At 52.6% G+C, this 17,702-nt stretch overlaps 1 protein-coding gene across 1 annotated transcript in view; it reads left to right on the top strand.

Annotated features, from left to right (window-relative positions):
• Cdh23 (cadherin related 23) overlaps nt 1-17,702 on the top strand; it is a 379,482-nt gene that overhangs the window by 257,089 nt on the left and 104,691 nt on the right. Inside the window, exons 18-23 of the mRNA XM_052744906.1 lie at nt 621-693; nt 2,478-2,594; nt 7,578-7,690; nt 8,815-8,922; nt 14,684-14,873; nt 15,206-15,351. Of these exons, the coding sequence (XP_052600866.1) occupies nt 621-693; nt 2,478-2,594; nt 7,578-7,690; nt 8,815-8,922; nt 14,684-14,873; nt 15,206-15,351 (747 nt within the window). The remainder of the gene's footprint in view (nt 1-620; nt 694-2,477; nt 2,595-7,577; nt 7,691-8,814; nt 8,923-14,683; nt 14,874-15,205; nt 15,352-17,702) is intronic.

Consider the following 17,702-nt stretch of genomic DNA (forward strand, 5'->3'; position numbering starts at 1 on the left):
TTTTTATGTGAATGGATGTTTTGCCTGCATGAATGTCTATGTACCAGATGTATGCCTAGTGCCCACAGAGGCCAGAAAAAGGCACCAGCTTCCAGGGAACCAAAGTTACAGGTAGTTGTAGTCCTGGGAATTGAGCCTGGGTCCTCTGGAAGAACAGCCAGTGTTCTTAACCACTGTACCACCTCCCAGCTCTCTCCCTTCATTTTCGTAGAGTTTCTAGAACCTTTCTCTGTTGTCTTGACTCAGCTGGGAGCGAAGGTCAAGTGGACACTGATTGGGAGCAGAAGAAGTAAGGGACTAGGCTTCTGGAGTAAGCTTGGAGTGCAGCTGGAAGGCGGGAGCCTGGGAGCCGTAGGCAAGCTGACTGCTCTTATTTAGTGTCTATTTCTGGATCTCATACTATTCCTTTCCAACCCTTGCACGTTTCTCCAATGACTGTCCTACCTCCTTCAACATGACCTGCCGAAGGGACTCCTGCCCTTCATAATACCCTAACCACTGGTGATACCTAGAGGCCAGAGGCCCTCAGGGCCAGCCAGCCCAGACTGCCCCTCGGTTCCCACTGTGGATAGTTGGCCAAGTGTCTCCGAGACACCTGGATCTGTGTGCTTCCCTTCCAGGATGAGAACGACAACCCTCCCACCTTCAGCAAGCCTGCCTACTTCGTTTCCGTGGTGGAGAACATCATGGCAGGTACAGCTGGGGCCAGGGCCGGGGGCAGAGAGTACACACGCAGGCGGCTGAAGCCTTGGTCCATGCATTTGGGAGGCCTACAGCCTTGTCAACTACCCAGGCATCCATGACAAGTCAGGGGTGACTATGGGGGCATCTGGTTATTGCCACTGAATGCAGAGCCTCCACTGAATACCAGGTCATGTTCACCTGCAGCCAGTGCCGTGGGAAGAGAATAATAGATGATTAATTATGCAATCTTGACTAAAGACTCTGGAGTGTGGTGAGTTCTGAGACTTGGTACCACGAGGCAGGTCCCGGGAGCCATGATTTTTCTTTTGGTGGGGTGGCTTTGAAGGGTGGTCTTGAAGTGTATTCCTGTATAAGCCTGAGAGTGGAAGGCCCAACTTGAGCCAGTACCACAAGTTCCACATGAGGGTTCCTGTCCTTGGAGCAGGCTGACAGCTTCATTTCCAGGTGTGCTCTCCTCGGGGGGATGTGCAGACTGCAAAGATTTCTGAGCACCAGTGTAGAGGAGGAGACAGTGAGTATCCAGGACAGCTGGACTTAGAGACAGTTGAAATCAATATACCTAGAGCCAGGAAGCACCTTTCCTTGTATCAGGATCTAAGCAGAGCCTCCTGGTACCTTTCCAGTGTCTGAAGATGAGTGAGTTGGGTGCCAGGCTATGCCTACCCCACATCTAGCATCCATTCCTATATCCAGCATCTCCTAAAGATTATCCCTACAGCTGGGCAGTGGTGGCGCACGCCTTTAATCCCAGTACTCGGGAGGCAGAAGCAGGCGGATCTCTGTGAGTTTGAGGCCAGCCTGGACTACAGAGTGAGTTCCAGGAAAGGCACAAAGCTACACAGAGAAACCCTGTCTTGAAAAACCAAAACCAAAACCAAAAAAAAAAAAAAAAAAAAAAAAGATTATCCCTGCTAAAGGCCCTCAGTGTTCCCTAGCATCCCTTGGCATTCTGCAAAGACAAGGTCTTTGAATATGATACCTAACTCTCTTCCTAACTCCATGTCCCTGGAACCAAAGAGCACACCTGGAAAGGGCCTACCTGATCCATGCTCTTCTTGGAGACTGCTTGCTAGTTCTCCTAGCTGCCACCAGTACTTGGCACCTGTATACTTCTTGCAAGGGAGCCTTCCCAGAAGCCCCACGGGTGACCCCTGTTGCAGAGGAAGTGGCTGAGGGACTCATCTGGGAGCCACAGGACTTTTAGCCAACCTCTGACTGCTCCCAAGAGCAGGAGGGTGCTGTAGCCCAAAGCCTGTGTGAGCATGCCCTTAGGAAAAGTCACTTGTGGGGTCTGGCCAAGGCCTCAGGGATAGCCAACCCCTCCCTAAACCCAGGATCCCACGTAGATGGAAAGGAAGTGAAAGGCAAAGGCCTTCACTGGACATTAACGAGAAAATAAAGTCCTGTATAAATTCTTCTATGAATAAGATAAAACAGGACCAAAATTGGATGTAGTAAATGTAGAATAATTTAATTGGGTGCTTTGTTTCTTTGAGAGCTGGTAGATCTGGGTGATTTTAATCCACAGGACAGCCAGGCAAGGTCAGGAAGCAGTTTGAGCTGCTGGAGGCTGGACCAGGTGTCTGGGGGAGGAAAGGACCATATCCCAGGCCTAGTTTCACTTCTGTGGAGACCTGAGTCCACTCAGCCCTGGGGCACCCCATCTATCATGCTCTCTAATTCCTTGAGGCTTGGCTACTAGAGGGTCCAGGATCTGACTCCAGGGACTGGGGGTCAGAAGAGCAACCTCCTACCTCATTGTCTTCCTAAAGGAGCCACAGTGCTGTTCCTAAATGCCACGGACCTGGACCGCTCGAGGGAGTATGGGCAGGAATCCATCATCTACTCATTGGAGGGGTCCTCACAGTTCCGCATCAATGCCCGCTCTGGTGAGCCCCCAGACCTGCTGCTCTGTGCCTCCTGGGCTAGTCAGGGACTGTATGTCTTCTCCCATGCTGTTAAGAGCAAACTGGCTTTGATTTTACCTCTGAAATATTCACTTACCTGAAGTGATCCCACCACAAACATGTCCACCAAACCTTGCCTTGCAAGGGTAAAGAGTGTTTAAACATGTTTATTTTCTGAATAGCTGACATACACCACTCTTCAGGGGCATGTGCTAACCCCAAGTATTCTTTCTATTGGCTGCTCACTTGGGCTTTAAATCTGGGTTCCTCTTCATACACTCCAGTGTTGTCTTTGAGCTGTTGTGTGTACTAGATGGTGAGTGTAATGAACACACCTAAAATCAGCCTGTAGGAAGGACAGAAGCAAAATCGCTACCATTTTTTCTTTTGTATATTCACCTGGGGGTCGGGCATCTGTAGCTCCTTGTTTATCCTGTGTAACTCTTTCTAAGACACTTTGTACAGCTCTCTCTAACTTTCTCTCCTCCTTGAAGCTGCTGGGGGGGACTAGGTAAAAAAGTACAAGACCCCAGGCTGTTCAGCCATGCCCAGGAAGAACTTTGGGGCCCCTCATGCTCATTTGGAAGGTACTGAACTCAGTGCTAGAATATAATATAATAAAATGTGGTCCTCTTGGGGTCCAGGTTAGCTGCACGGGTATGCAAGTCACTTGCTTCTAGGGGCCCACTTCTGTAAGTTTAAGGGAACTCTGGATGCCAACAGGTTTATCCCAGACTCCCAGTGACTTGGAACAGTAGGAACACACAGCAGTATGGGCAGATGTTCGGTGAATGGCCTTTCATGTGACAGTTCTAAACCCAGGTCCCTTCCATGTTGTGGCTCCAAGTTCTCTGAAAAAGGAGAAAACATACAAGAGACATTATACATGGTGGATCTGACAGGCCAGGCCCTAAAGGAGACTCATTCACCCTCACATACCTTGGCCACAGCAGGCAGGGGCTACCTCACTGCTAGAAAGCTCGGGGAACAGAGTCCCTGCCTAGTGGTCACCACTCAGCAACAGGTTACCCTGAGCATGGGGCAAGAACTCCAGAGATCTTGCCATCCCTGCCACAGGTGGTCAGTAGTCCAGTAGGACCTTCCTGTTGCCCATGACTCCTGGATCAAGGTTGTCCTTACAGCTCCTTTGTGCCCTTACTCTCAAAACTCTGGGAGCAGATGGCTGGTATTGCTATATACAAGGATGAGGACAGGAGACCCAGGGTCCCAGGAGTCTCTCCTTCCACCTTGGGCCTTCCTCTGACTCTTTGAGCATCCTCCTTGGCAAGCTACATTTCTAGAAGCAACAGTCACACCTCAGAATTGCCCAGGGTCGGCTTCATGAATCCCAATGACAGCAAAGTGTTGCTACCCCTTAGGGAGAATGGCACAGGGTTTGCATATGACCCATATCCTCCGGCACCTTGCAGTCATCTCTCAATCACTAAGAACACCACACAGGATGTACATTCTTTGTAAAAAGCTAGCTGAAGGCTGGAGAGATGTCACCATGGTAAAACGCTGGCGGTGCAATGTGATAACGTAAGTTCACACCCCCAGAACCCACATAAAGCCAGGTGCAGTAACGTGTGTCTGTAAGCTTAGCACTCCTGCTCTGAGATTGGAGGCAAAGACAGGAGAATGTAGCTTACAGACGAGCCAGCCTGGGCTACACAGACGCAAACAAGAGACCTTGTCTCAAACAAGGTGGCAAGTCAGGTCTGACCCGAAGTTGCTCTCTCTACAAGCTTGCCCGTGTACAATACACGTGCGTGTGCACACAAACATACACACACACACACACACACACACACACCTGTCCCAGAGCTAGAGCTACCTCAGTCAGTAGAGTGATTGCCTAGGATACATGAAGCCATGGATTCCATTCCAAGTGTGGCGGCACAGGCCTGGAATCTAGCACTCAGGAGGTGGAGATGGGAATATCAGAAGTTCAAAGTCATGCTTAGCTCCATAACAAGTTCCAGGCCACCCTGGTCACATGAGAACTCCATCTCACAAAACAAACAAGCAAGCTGACTGTGACACTATATTGTGCCAGGAATAAGGACAAGAAAAAAAACAGTCTCTACATTGCTCAATTTGGATGCAATTTTCAGAGTACTTTTGATCCAAGGAGAGTTTAATCTGCGGATCTGCCACCTGCAGAGAGCATCTCAGCACCATGTATTAGTCAAGTGCCCAGCACTAGCTCATTTCCCTCCCAGCATCACCCCCGTTTTCCAGATGAATAAACTGAGGCAAGAGTCAAGCTAAAAATTTGACTGAGGTCTCTCAGTGCTTGACCAGCTTACCCCAGAGCTCAAATGTTCACTTTTGGGGTCCATAAAGCCATTTGTGAACTATGTCCTGCCAGCCATCCACATCCTGCTGCAGGTTGGAGACTCCAGCTCCACCCTAGGGTACAGTGAGGACCCCAGCATTTTCTGCTGTCTTAACATGTCCTCTACCCAAAAGTGGGAACATGTTCCTCTGAGATCCTTGGTTGCATTAGCCAGGCCTTAATTGAATCTAATTTCCCAGATGTGAAAGGTCATCTATCATGAATATAAATTCATGTTTAAAACCTTTACAAATTAAATTCTTCCTAACCCTACCAATTCATTCATTGACACCACCCAGTGAGGAGCATGACTCCCTTGGCAGACCTTAGCCAGTCTGTGGTCTCTGGCTGTGGCACCTCCATTACCTTGTCCTCCAACCCCGGCTCCCTGCTCAACCCAGGACAGGTGACTGAGTCAGGGAGGGAAATATCAGTGTGAAGGGGGCCTTGGGGAGCCAGCTCTCCCTGCCCTTGTTTTATGATGGAGATGTTAAGTAGCTTGCCCCATGTCACACAGCTCAGACCATGGGAACAAAACAATGGGTACCACCTAAGTCTCTGCCTGCCTTGGGAAACTCTCAGTCTGCTGCAGCAGTTCTCAACCTGGGGGTCAGGTATCCGATATCTTGCATCTCAGATATTTACATTCCAATTCATCACAGTAGCAAAATTACAGTTATGAAGGAGCAACGAAAATAATTTTGTGGTTGGGGGGGGGTGGTCACCACAACATGGGGCACTGAATTAAAGGATCGCAGCATTAGGAAGGCTGAGAACCACTGGTCTACCAGAAGGAAATGATTGGTTTCTGAGCAGTGGTGGTTTTCCCCTATAGTTCCTTTTAAGACAGGGTCTCTCCCTGAACCTGGGAACCTGGGACTCATTGATCCAGCCACCCTGGCTGGCCAATGAGCTCCAGAGATCCTCCTGTCTCTGCCTTCCCCACGGCGTTGGGGTTACAGATACACGCTGCCATGCCAGGCTTTAACAAGGGTCCTGGGGATTGAACTCGGGTTGTCATGCTTGCAGGGCAGGGACTCTACTGCTGGAGCCATTCCCTATCCCTGTTGCAACTTCTCTGCCTGGAAGGCATTCTGAGCTCCTTCTGACAAATGAGAAACTGAGGCTCAAAGAGGAGGTTCGGTCTCCTGCCCAGGGACACCCATCCCAGGAAGGCTATACAGAGAATTCAAATCTGGGTCTTTGTTCTCAAAGTAGACGCCATCCCCTGCAGCGCTGTGGGCTGGAGCCTGGCCTGGCCATAGTGATGTGCTCAGATCTGCTGGCTCACAGCTGCTCTGGGAAGGCCACAGTCAAGGCCATGGAGTTAGTGGCTTGGAATGGCCCTGGGGGAAGTATTTATACCACTGAAATCAATAAATGGCTTTTGTTCTCTTTGGGGAGCTGTTTGTCAAACACTTACTAGTATACGATTACCATGCAGGCTGGGAGATAGATATTCAGTTGGTAAAGTGCTTGTCGCACAACGTGGGGACCTGAGTTCAATTCCCAGAACCCGCATAAACATGCCAGGCACAGTGGCATGTGCTTGTCATCCCAGCGCTGGGGAGACAGAGACAAATGGATCCTTGGGGAATCACTAGCCACCCAGCCTCATCTGATCAGTGAGTCCCATGTCCCAGTGGGAAATCCTGCCCCTAAAAACAAGGCAGACGGCACCAGAGATACAGCACTCAAAGTTGTCATCTGGCATCTACAACATGAAAACGCACACACACCAGAAAAATAAATAAAAGACTACCAAGGTGACGTTGGTGTGCCGGTGATACCTAAGAACCAAAGAAAGTGCAAAATCAGTGGACAAAAATTGTAGTTTATTTTGAACATGTCTGTTAATAACTTGTTTGCACACACACACACACACACACACACACACACACACACACACACACACAAAAAAAAATTCAGGTGGTATAATTAGACCATTGATGGGGAAACTGGGAAAGTATTTCATGGCTGCTAACTCAGAACTCTGTTGGCTCACACACTATGGGTTTGCATGCCCACACCTGAGCCACAAGCTCAGACACGTGTGAACTCCAGCCTGGGTGTCCTCCTCCTGCCACTGGTCCCGGTGACATTGTCCCTAGATAGAGCCTGGGTCTCTTCTGAGGTTTTCATGACATTATCTAAATGACCCTGACGAGGGCCCTGCTGTAAAATTGTCCTGTCGTAGTTCCCTTCTGGGCAGGTGTGGAAACTGAGGCACAGGGGACTGAAGTAACTAGAGGAGCTGATAAAGCCAGAAAAAAAAAAGAATAATGTCAAATCTAAGCCACGGGTGTTCTGTGAATGGGTCTGGGACCCGATGGCCCTCCCACTCTGTCAGCCCTGCCCGACATCTGCAAAGTCACCCTGTTACGAGGTACTATTGCCCAGCTCTTGGGTCCCCTCTAAAATACAGGTGTTCTACCCTCTCAAGCATAGAGGTGGGCCCCCCTGCAGTTACAGAGGTCACCGCTGCCGTGACTGTGGCCAGCTTGCAAGTATATCTCTATGTCTACTCCCTTCTCCCTGCCTCCCCCGACCCCCACCCCTCACCCTCACCCCCCCCACACACACACATACACATCATGTCACTCATCTACCTCTCTGTCCAATAGGAGAAATCACCACCACATCTCTGCTGGACCGAGAGACCAAATCGGAATACATCCTCATTGTGCGGGCTGTGGATGGGGGTGTGGGCCACAACCAGAAAACAGGCATTGCCACGGTGAGTACCACCCTACCCTGCTGACCTTCAGGTTGCCTCATCAGGCCTCTGCACACTATATCCTGAACCAGGCTGAGGCACGAGGAGAGACTGAGACACTGAGATGGCATCTGCAGAGAGCAGCCATAGCAAAGAAAAGCCTTGCTGCCATGACCCAAGATACCCAGAAGGGCACAATAGAATAATACTTCCACTCTGTCCCAAAGGCCCAGCTGGGCAAGAGCAGAGGACATGAGCCCCCCAGAATGCTGCTCTCCAGGGCATCTAAGCAGAAACCACAATTCCTACCAGGAAGAGCCAACCAGCCCAGGAATTGGGGCCCGGCCATCACCCCATCTAAACACCTATGATGCTGAGTCTCCCTACCACTAGCCCTCAGGGAAGGCCCAGAAGCCCATCAAGGTCTCCTCACCACAAAGGAGCCTCAAGGAAGAGGGAGAAACTTGGGGGGCTCTAAGTGAGCTCCTGGTGGCAAAAGGGGTGATGGAAACAGTGGGGGCACAAGGGGCCCCTAGGAGAGGGAGGATGGCACTGGGGATCCATTGCTCTAGCCACATCCCTCTGCTTTCCTCGTGCCTGCCTTGGGCTCGCCCTGGAAGCCTTTCTTCACTTTGCCTCATGGTCCTCACCCACTCTGGGAAGCCGCGCCACTTGTACCAGGCCAGAGGCTCTGGGCTGGGGTCGGCATCACCTGGCTGGAACTGATACAGCAAACCCCACCATGTACACCTCTGTAGTGGCTATCCCTGCTAATAGGAATCACAGCCCAGTCCTGTAAATGATTTACTGGGGGGCAGAGGAGCAGAGAAATCACTTGGAGGCTTCAAGGGATTCTCTCAGATCCCCGACTGGGTGTCACCTTCACTGAGACCAGATGGGTAAGAAAAGCCTTGGTCACATCAGGGATTCCAGACACCCCATCCATTCTCTGCCCCATCCTGGGACAGACCTGAGCCTTCTCCTCTGGCAGGGACCTAGCCTCACTTTCTCCCTGACAATCTAGGCTCTCCTTGAAACACCCAGAATGGCAGAGCTGTTAGAACTAAGACCTTTGAATGCCCTGACTATGGCCTTGCTTGCCCTGGTTGGCCTTAGCGAACCACAACACCCCTTGTGGCCGACAGGTGAATGTCACCCTCCTGGACATCAATGACAACCACCCTACCTGGAAGGATGCTCCCTACTACATCAACCTGGTGGAGATGACACCCCCGGACTCTGACGTGACTACGGTAAGTAGAGTCACAGCACTGCCAGGATGGATACATTCCCACCATGATCCTCTGGCCTGCCGCAGCGACTCCTGGGCTTGGTATTTCATTCTGAGCCAGCCCATGTCCTTTACCACTGAGTCGCTGCAGCCGCTGGCCTGGTTAGCTCTGGCCCATGTCAGCTCCCAGGGCTGCCCCAGCAGGGGGTTGAAGCTCACCCCGGGGGTTCTTGGGCAGAGGATGCCAGGAATTCACCTGCATGTCCTGTGTGTGTCTACTATATTCAGCATACAACTTAAAGCTGGGAAAGGTAACACAGCCAGAGACACTGGGCCCCAGAATGGAACCTGGCTGCCAAGAGCAGCTGAAGACCGGAGGACCCGTGTCCCACTTGTTCTACCCAGCTCTCAGATTCACATTTGTGGGCCTTTCTTCTCTCCACCTTTGAACCCCATGTAGCCTCATCTAGGAAGGCTGGTCCCCAAATGTCTAGCCAACTGCCGCCCAGCCAGTCCTGTGTTAGACGTGAACTCTGACAGCTCTCAGTTGATTGAATACCTGTCCTGTCCTACACCACCCCAAGGGGTCCTCATGAATTCTCCCTCATCTTCATGATACCTTCCCCTGGCAGCAGGACTCAGAGCTCAAGGTCCTAGAGTTAGTAAGAGATGGTGCCAGGACTTGAACTCAAGCCTGATGGCTTTTCAATAAGGACGTAGGAACCACCTAGCCCAGCCCTTGTCCCTCTGTGAACTCACAGGATGCCTGGCAGAGGCCCAGGTCCTGAAGAACTGGAGAATCAGGCAGACCGGGACAGGGTCAGTAGCCTTTTCATCAGGTTCTGAGAACCTGCCCCACCGACACCCAGGTGTCCCGGGGCCCTGACTCACTCTTCAGTGTTCTAACTCCTCACTAACTAGGTCCTGAAGTGACAAGGTCTGTCTGGACCAGATGGAGAGAATGGAAAACTGGAGAGAAAGACAAAGAGGAAGGGGGAAGGGAACATCACCTGCCTAGGGCTTCCACATGAGCAAGATCTAAGTGGCCTCCAGCTGGAGCATCGTGTCTCCTCCCAGAGAATCCCAAGCAGCAGGGCAGGGTGGGTGGTCTAGAATGAACGGTTTTCAGAGCCTGGCTGCTGTGGCTGCAATTAGAAACCTCTAGCTGAGGTTGCTTGCATAGGCCTCTAGGGCTCTGGGTCCCGCTGGAACTCTCTGCTGCCACCTTGTGGGCACCCTGGTGCTGCCTCAAAACCATCTCCCCCGAAGAGCTCCCAACTTGGAATCCCAAGAGTTGCTGCGGAATGCCCACCTCTAAACACCTGTCTGTCCTTGTGTTTCTGGGAAGTGCCTCCTGAAGGAAATTGAGAGGCAAGGGAGAGAGGTAGCGCTAGGGGGAACTAGACCACAGAAACCTTCGGGGAGCATGGGCTTTGGGCTAGGCCCGTGCCACCCTCTGCTCAGACTCACTGCTGGCTGGCTCCCGTCTGATCCAGTGTGAAAGCCAGGGTCAGGCTGGGGAGGTGGCTCAGTGGGGACAGTGTCTGCTTTGTCAGCACGAGGACCCAAGTCCAGATCCCAGTAACCATAAAAAAGCTGGGTGTGGCTTTATGCCCACAGGCCTATAACCCCGGCACAGTGACAGGCAGACACAGAATAGATGGAGCTTGCTGGCCATCGGCCTAGCTTCAGTGAAAAACCCTGTCTGAGGGGAATGTGGCAGAGAGTGACAGAGTGAGATAAATCTCTCTCTCTCTCTCTCTCTCTCTCTCTCTCTCTCTCTCTCTCTCTCACACACACACACACACACACACACACACACACACACACACACACACTCACTCACTCACTCACTCCTATAGCCTACAGGACCGTCCATGGTTACCTTGAGCAGACAGACAGACATCTATGCTCCCAGACAGCATGACAGGCATGGAGACGCAGCCCCAAGCTTCTCAGGAAGAAGAGAGTAAAATCAGAATTTAAAACTTGTTGGATTAAATAGCTACCAAATGTAATATGCAGCTTTTGTAGTGAGGACATGCAGCACTTGTAGACATTTAATTACATAGAAATATGAATTCTAGGCTGGATTCTCTAGAATCAAGAATGCTCCAGAACTTGGTGGAAGGCCCAGTTGTATATGATGAGTGCCAAGATACCAGAAACCAAGTGGCTCATACGTTAATCAAGTTGGTCATAGAAGAGTCATTTCGAGAGGACTCACCATAGGAATTCTTTAAGTTTCATACCCCTCAAGCATACCCGTGAGAGCACTGTACTTCCTCTAAGAAGGCCCCAGGGCCTTGGGTCTCCTGGCAGCCCAGGCAAGGTAGGGCTGTGGTTAGGCACAAGAGAGGATGGTTAACAAAGGAACCAGGTAGCAATAAGGAGGAGGTGACATCGTTGGGACCGGCCTGCCTCTTGACCTACCTCCTCACACCCACCACGTGCATGCACACACATGTGCACACTCGTGCGCTAACAGAAACACAGGTACACATATGCATGCCCATGCTTCTGCACACACAGATATTAACACACATATTTGCATGTGTGCATACACACACACGCACACGTGTGTGTGTGCACATACGCACACACTCACACATGCGCACACACTCACACATGCACACATGCTGACTTCTCCATTTCCTGCACACCCACCACCCCCTCCCTCACCGAGCACTGGCACAGTCAGTCCCCCACAAGGCTGTTTCCTGACCTCTGCTACACCTGCTCCCCCTCTCTGTCCCAACTTAAGATGCTACCCCTGAGAGAGGCTAGCTATGGCCCCCGCCCCCCTCCAAAATGTTTCCCTCTGAGAAGTTCCACAGTCCAGGCTTATCTGTTAAATTACCTGCTTATAAGGAAGAAGCTAGCTTAGCGGAGAAAGAGGCAGCCTCCGGTACCAAAGGACCCGGATTCTAATTCCAGCGATACCAGTTGTCGGCTCTGTGACCTGAGGCAAGTTACTGACCCTCTCTGTGTCCGCTACCTAGAAAACGGCGCTAGTAAGAGTCTCCCCTTGAGGTTGCCGTGGTCAGATCTTGTGGGGTGTATGTTAATGCTGGGTTGTGTATGTGGGTGTGGGTGTGCATATTGACATCAGGGGACCACTCAGGCGCCAGGCCGTGCCTTTCACTTTGTTTGAGTCAGGGTCTCCTGTCTTTCAGCACTGCATTCTCCAGGCTTCTCTGGCCCAAGAGACTCCAGGGGTCTCCTGTGTCCGCCTCCATCTTGCCCTAAGAGAGCTGGCATCACATACCGTGTGCTTTTGCTTCCAATGTTCATGTGGGTTTATCTGAGCGTTTGAACTTGGGTCATCAGGGCTTGAGTGGCGGCTGCTCTGCCCACTGGACCATCCCCCTAGCACCCCCCCACCCCCGCGCCCCCCACCCCCCCCACCCCCGCGTCAGAAACTCCAGGACCTGGCGGCTGCCACTGTCAGCAGTCACCTCCCACTGCAGTCTCCTCCTCATCGGGGGTCGCTGGGGGGCACAGTGAGGCACACCGTAGCTAAGCCCTAGACCTCAAGTACTTGCTGTCGGAGGCTGTGTTCAGCCGCTGGGTTGGTAAGACTCGCCTCCCCCTCACTCAGCCTCCGGCTCTGTGGCTGCCCTGGCTCTTCTTCCTTGTCTGGAGAATCCGTTGGTGGCCTAGGGCCCTCCCAAGGTCCACTCTAGCATAAATGCCAGCCCTGACTCCAGAAGCGCCAAGTGATGAAAAACAAGGATTTTTCAGAGTTCATGGCAGACAGCTTATGTCCATGTGTCCCTTCGCTCCATGCCCTCTGAGCTAACAGAGCGCATGCATCTCTGGGCCTCAGGACGCCGGACATGTGGGCTCTGAGGGTCTTCCTGATGGACACACACTACAAGCTAGATGCTTCTCCCTCCCCCCCCCCCCTCACCCCCCAGTCAATGAGCTTGGGCCCGGCTCTCCCTGCTGCTCCTGTGGCCTCCTTCAAGGACCTGCTGATGGGCATTGATTTAGAGCCTTTCAACGCCCTCCAGCAAAATAAAGAAGAGGGAGAGAGAGAGAATTATTCCCCGTCAGGTGGGAGAAAAATGACGAGCGTGAAATGGAAAATAAATAAGGGGAAAGGGTGAGAGTCCACAGAGTTGCCCAGCGGGGAGCCTCCAGGCAGGGTCTCAGCCTCTGCCCTCTCCCAGCCCCCCCACCCACCTACCCCATGACCATAGAGTGGCTGAGAGGCCAAGGGCTATGCCCACCCCACCCCCAACTAGGGCCTGGGACAGCTTACCTGGGCATCCTCTGCAGGAGAGTGTCTGCCTCACTATGAAATTGGCCTCACATTGTGACCTGGGGTGGGTTGTTTTGGCTCCAAGTCTTGGTTTCCTCAAGGGAAACCAAGGCATAAAGGAAACAGGGATAAGGAGGCCTGTCCCTCCTGTAACTATAGAGACACAGAAGCACCAGGGACACTTGCTGCCCCTGTTCCTCAGCGGCTTGACGCAGCCTAGCTTGGGTTATGCCTGGGGATGAATTGTCCGCTATTGTGAAATAGGGTGATGGCGCCCCATCATGGAGGCCGGAGACATGAGGCAGTGGGGTCACAAGACAGTGAAGGAATCAAGGACAGGAAGGTGGGGACCCCTCTTCACCCCTCTGCTGCTACAAGGCTGAGGAGAGGGTAGGATAAGGTGAGTCTGGTACGAGATGTCCAGACTGAAGAGGGTCTCGCTAGCAAGGGAGCTGCCCTGGAGGCCTCTCTCCCTGCCTCCCAGAGATGGTGACAAGTAGAGCCCCTGGCCAGATAGCTATCTGTTCTGGTCTAGTGACCCCAGAGACACCTCGGCTGGGGATTAAGCCAGAGCAGGGACAAATTCTGCTGCCGGAGCATAAAAGCTCACACCAAATGAGACGGAGGAGCTGACCAGCCCTGGCTGTCACTGCCCCCCCCCCTGCCGTGAAGTTAATGACATTGTCCTGATGCAGCTCCTGGGACTACAGCCATCCTCTCTCCCCCACCACCCCCACCCCACCTCTGATGTCACCAAGGTTCTGTCACACAGAGGGATGGGGGTTGAGGGTGAGAGCCACTGCTGTCTCGGGGACTCTGGGAGGCCACCAGAGAGGGAACAGGATCACCCCAAGGCTGATGCTGTGCAACCCTGAGTCTGGCCCATGCATCTCTGGGCTCTGTTTTTCTCTCCAAACTGGGACTCAGCTAATGGCTCCCTACCCAGGCCTTGATGTCACAGAGGCCTAGTGCTTTTCAAATCCTCCACCATCAGGAGTGCCAGAGGGAGAAAGAAAAGGCCTTGTGATGATGGACCCAGATTCCACAACTCAGCAGAGGGCTCAAATCCTCCCCAAAGCTCAGCAGAGGGCCGGGATGCCCAGCCTTCCCAGTACCCAAGCCTAGAGCTTCTCATCCTTCTGCTTCCAACTCCCAAGTCCTAGGAAATCAGCATGTACCACCATCATTAGTGTATGTGGTACTGAGGATGGAACCCAGGGCTGCTAGGCAGGCACTCTACCAACTGAACCACATCCCCAGCCACCCTCCCTAGCCCTGCCCATCCCACTTTTATATGTGGGGCAACCAAGCTTGAATAAGGAAGGGGCTTCCATGTGGTCTGCTGATGGGTGAAGATGCCGGAGAACCCATACTTCAATACTAATGAATCTCATGCCCCTCCCACTTCCTATTCCCAACAGAGCCCTGACTGGGCAAGAGAGCCCACTGCCTGCTCCTGGGCCTGGGCCAGGGACTGCGATGTAACTCAGTAAGAGGTCTGTTCCTTCCTGGGCAGGTGGTGGCTGTGGACCCAGACCTGGGGGAGAATGGCACCCTGGTGTACAGCATCCAGCCCCCCAATAAGTTCTATAGTCTGAACAGCACCACAGGCAAGATCCGCACCACCCACGTCATGCTGGACCGCGAGAACCCTGACCCTGTGGAGGCGGAGCTCATGCGCAAGATCATTGTCTCTGTCACAGACTGTACGGACTCCTGCACCGCCACCTCTGTGCTCCCCCATAGGCAGAGGCTCTTGACCTTTGGGGATGCCCCCATGGGTGGTCCTTAGGGGTCCTGGAGCCCACTCAAGAGGGTTATCTCATCACTAAGAATAAAATGGTGTCTACATCCCAGATGTGACCACCCCCGTGGCGTCCTGCAGTAGGGAGGGACTGGGAAGGGACACTTGACTCAAGCCCCTCCTTACAGGGACTCCTGGGGACTGGGACAGGGTCTGTATATTTATCCCGTTCTCCATCATTTTTCTCTTACACCCATCTTCCCGTGCCTGCCTCCTTCCTCCTTGTCCCTCCAGGTGGCAGACCGCCTCTGAAGGCCACCAGTAGTGCCACAGTCTTTGTGAACCTCTTGGATCTCAACGACAATGACCCCACCTTCCAGAACCTGCCTTTTGTGGCGGAGGTTCTTGAGGGCACCTCTGCAGGGGTCTCTGTCTACCAAGTAAGTGTTACTCACTCACCTTGTCCCTGTGGGCCAAGAAGTCCATGTGCTCCATGCTAAGCATTTTCATCGGGGGGGGGGGGGTGCCAATCAAGACCCGCAACAGTACGTAAGCCAAGTAGTCGGAGACAACTGGTGCTGAGGGACTTGTGGTGGCTGAGGTGGTCTGGAAGGCCTCAGGGGGCAGAGGCTCGAGCTAAGTCTGGAAGAACAGGCAGATTTGGAGAGATGGAGACACTGTGTCTGTCACAGGCAAGGACGAGGAGTAGGGTTGGGCAGAGACAGAAGCCAGGAGGGTGCATAGAATTCTGGGGAGCTGATTCAGAAAGTTCCCCAGCTCGTGGGGGTCTGGCCTAAGACCCCAATGCCCAAGCTACAGATGGTTCTAGAACAAAACATCAGACATGTGTGGCTCAACACACCTGCGTGAGAACCCCCTGTCCTCCTGTGAGCCCTTAAGCAGCTCTGGGGGAGAACGGCACCCTAGTGTGAAACATCCAGCCAGGGAAATAAGACTTCCCACTTGGAAGGAAGCTTTGAAAGACTTCCCAATTCCCCACGGCCCAGAAGAGGTAGGGCCTCTCTCCCCCTGCCTGTCACCCTTCTATTCTGGGGGGCCCTGAAGACACTGATTCAGAGAACACTGATTCAGAGGACACTGATTCAGAGGACGTGATGTCCTACCAGGAACTTCCTAGGAACTGTGGGAAAACTTCGAGGTTAAGACTGTGGATTTTTGAGCCAGGCTGGGACCAGTGGAAGAACTCGTTCCTAGCATGGGCAAGGCCCTGGGTTCCATCTCCAGCGCCTCATAAGAAAGACATTGGAGTTCAAGCAATATGCGTGTACACCCCAATTCTACCACTATTGCTGTGTGACCCAGACTGTGCTCCTCAACCCCTCTGAGCTTCTGATGTCTCCCTTGAGAGCTGGAATAGCAGTCATGCCTGCCTGGCTGGGCTGAGGCTGTGCAGCCCTGTGGAATCGGAAAACATACAGCAGCTGGGCGCGTTTGTTGTATGTGGCATGGTTTCTACATGAGACAGTGGGGTCACTTGTCCCCATTCCAAGAAGACAGGGCTGTTTCTCAGGACACCAGAGTACATGACCTTGGCTGTGCCCACTGCCTCACTGTGCCTGCTCCTGGAAGAGGAGATTGGCAATATGTTTGATCCCTAAAAAACGGGGACATTCTCCCAGGCTCCCGGCAGGGGGAGCCTCCACCTCCATCCACCACAGTGGCCAGTCCCCAAGGAGAAATCCCTAAAGAGGTAGGAGCAGGAGAGTAACCCATCTTGGGGGTCGGGGGCAGGGGTGTGTGTCGAGGAACAGGAGAGAAAGAGAAGCCTCCAGGGAAAATTTACAGTAGTTGCTCAGAACCACAGGGAGGGCTTCAGGAACTGGGAATGCGTGATAGAGAAACCTCCAGTTCAGGAAGAGGTTCCTACTTAAGCTGGGTGCTCCCCGAGCCCCTCCTAGGACCCCAGCCAAGAAGGACCTCTGCGGAACATGTATAAGAACTTTCTTCAGGGGTTAGACCCAAATAAAGTCAAAGCACTGAGCCCCCATCCTGGAAGGCATCCGAGAAGCGTGGAGAAGACTCCGTTCTCTGCACTAGAGGAGGTCATTGTCTTCCATTGGCAAGGGTCTTGATTAAACCACCAAGCTCTTGTTTTTCACTCTGGCTATGGACTTTTCTCCAAGTTCTCAGGTGTGAGCCTGTGAAATTCTCGGGGTACAGGGTCATGTGCTAGGCAGCTCCCTGACCGGGGCTGGAATTGTCAGTGGGAACAGTGTGGGACCCTGGGAGGAGCTTTGCCTGGCTTAAACCTCAGATGAAATGTACAAGATGAAATCGTCATGTGGTTTTTAAAGAATAGCCCTGGTATCTTTTTTACTCTGGTCTCTGTTTTAACTCATAAAGCGGGGAGGGGAGTTGGTTCTGGAGGCTGTGAAGTCAAGACCCAGGAGATGAATGGGTCTTTAGGCTGAATGATACAGCCAGTCAGCATTGTAAGGGCTGGAGGATGAGGGAAGGTTCTGGACCATGGCAAAATATAGGATACCAGGGCCTGCTGGAAGCCTGGAAGGGCTTCCTAAAAGGATAGCAGGGCTTGAAGCGCAAAATCTGGGGGGCCTGGATCTGGTCCTAGAAAATCCTTTGGTCTCACTCGGTGCATTTGCACTGGAGATAATCTGAGAAGCTTCCAGCTCTGACCCCCCTGCCCAATGGAGACTGCCCTGGGGACAGCGGCCAGCCTGAGGTTCACAGGGGGGCAAGTGTATTGGATGCACTGAGCTCTGGTTGGCAGGAAAGAAGAAGTTGCTCCCAGGAAAGTGTTCATCCTGGC

The sequence above is a fragment of the Peromyscus californicus genome, unplaced genomic scaffold (genome assembly GCF_007827085.1).
Source record: "Peromyscus californicus insignis strain IS unplaced genomic scaffold, ASM782708v3 Scaffold_19__1_contigs__length_69161282, whole genome shotgun sequence".
Taxonomy (NCBI): Eukaryota; Metazoa; Chordata; class Mammalia; order Rodentia; family Cricetidae; genus Peromyscus; species Peromyscus californicus.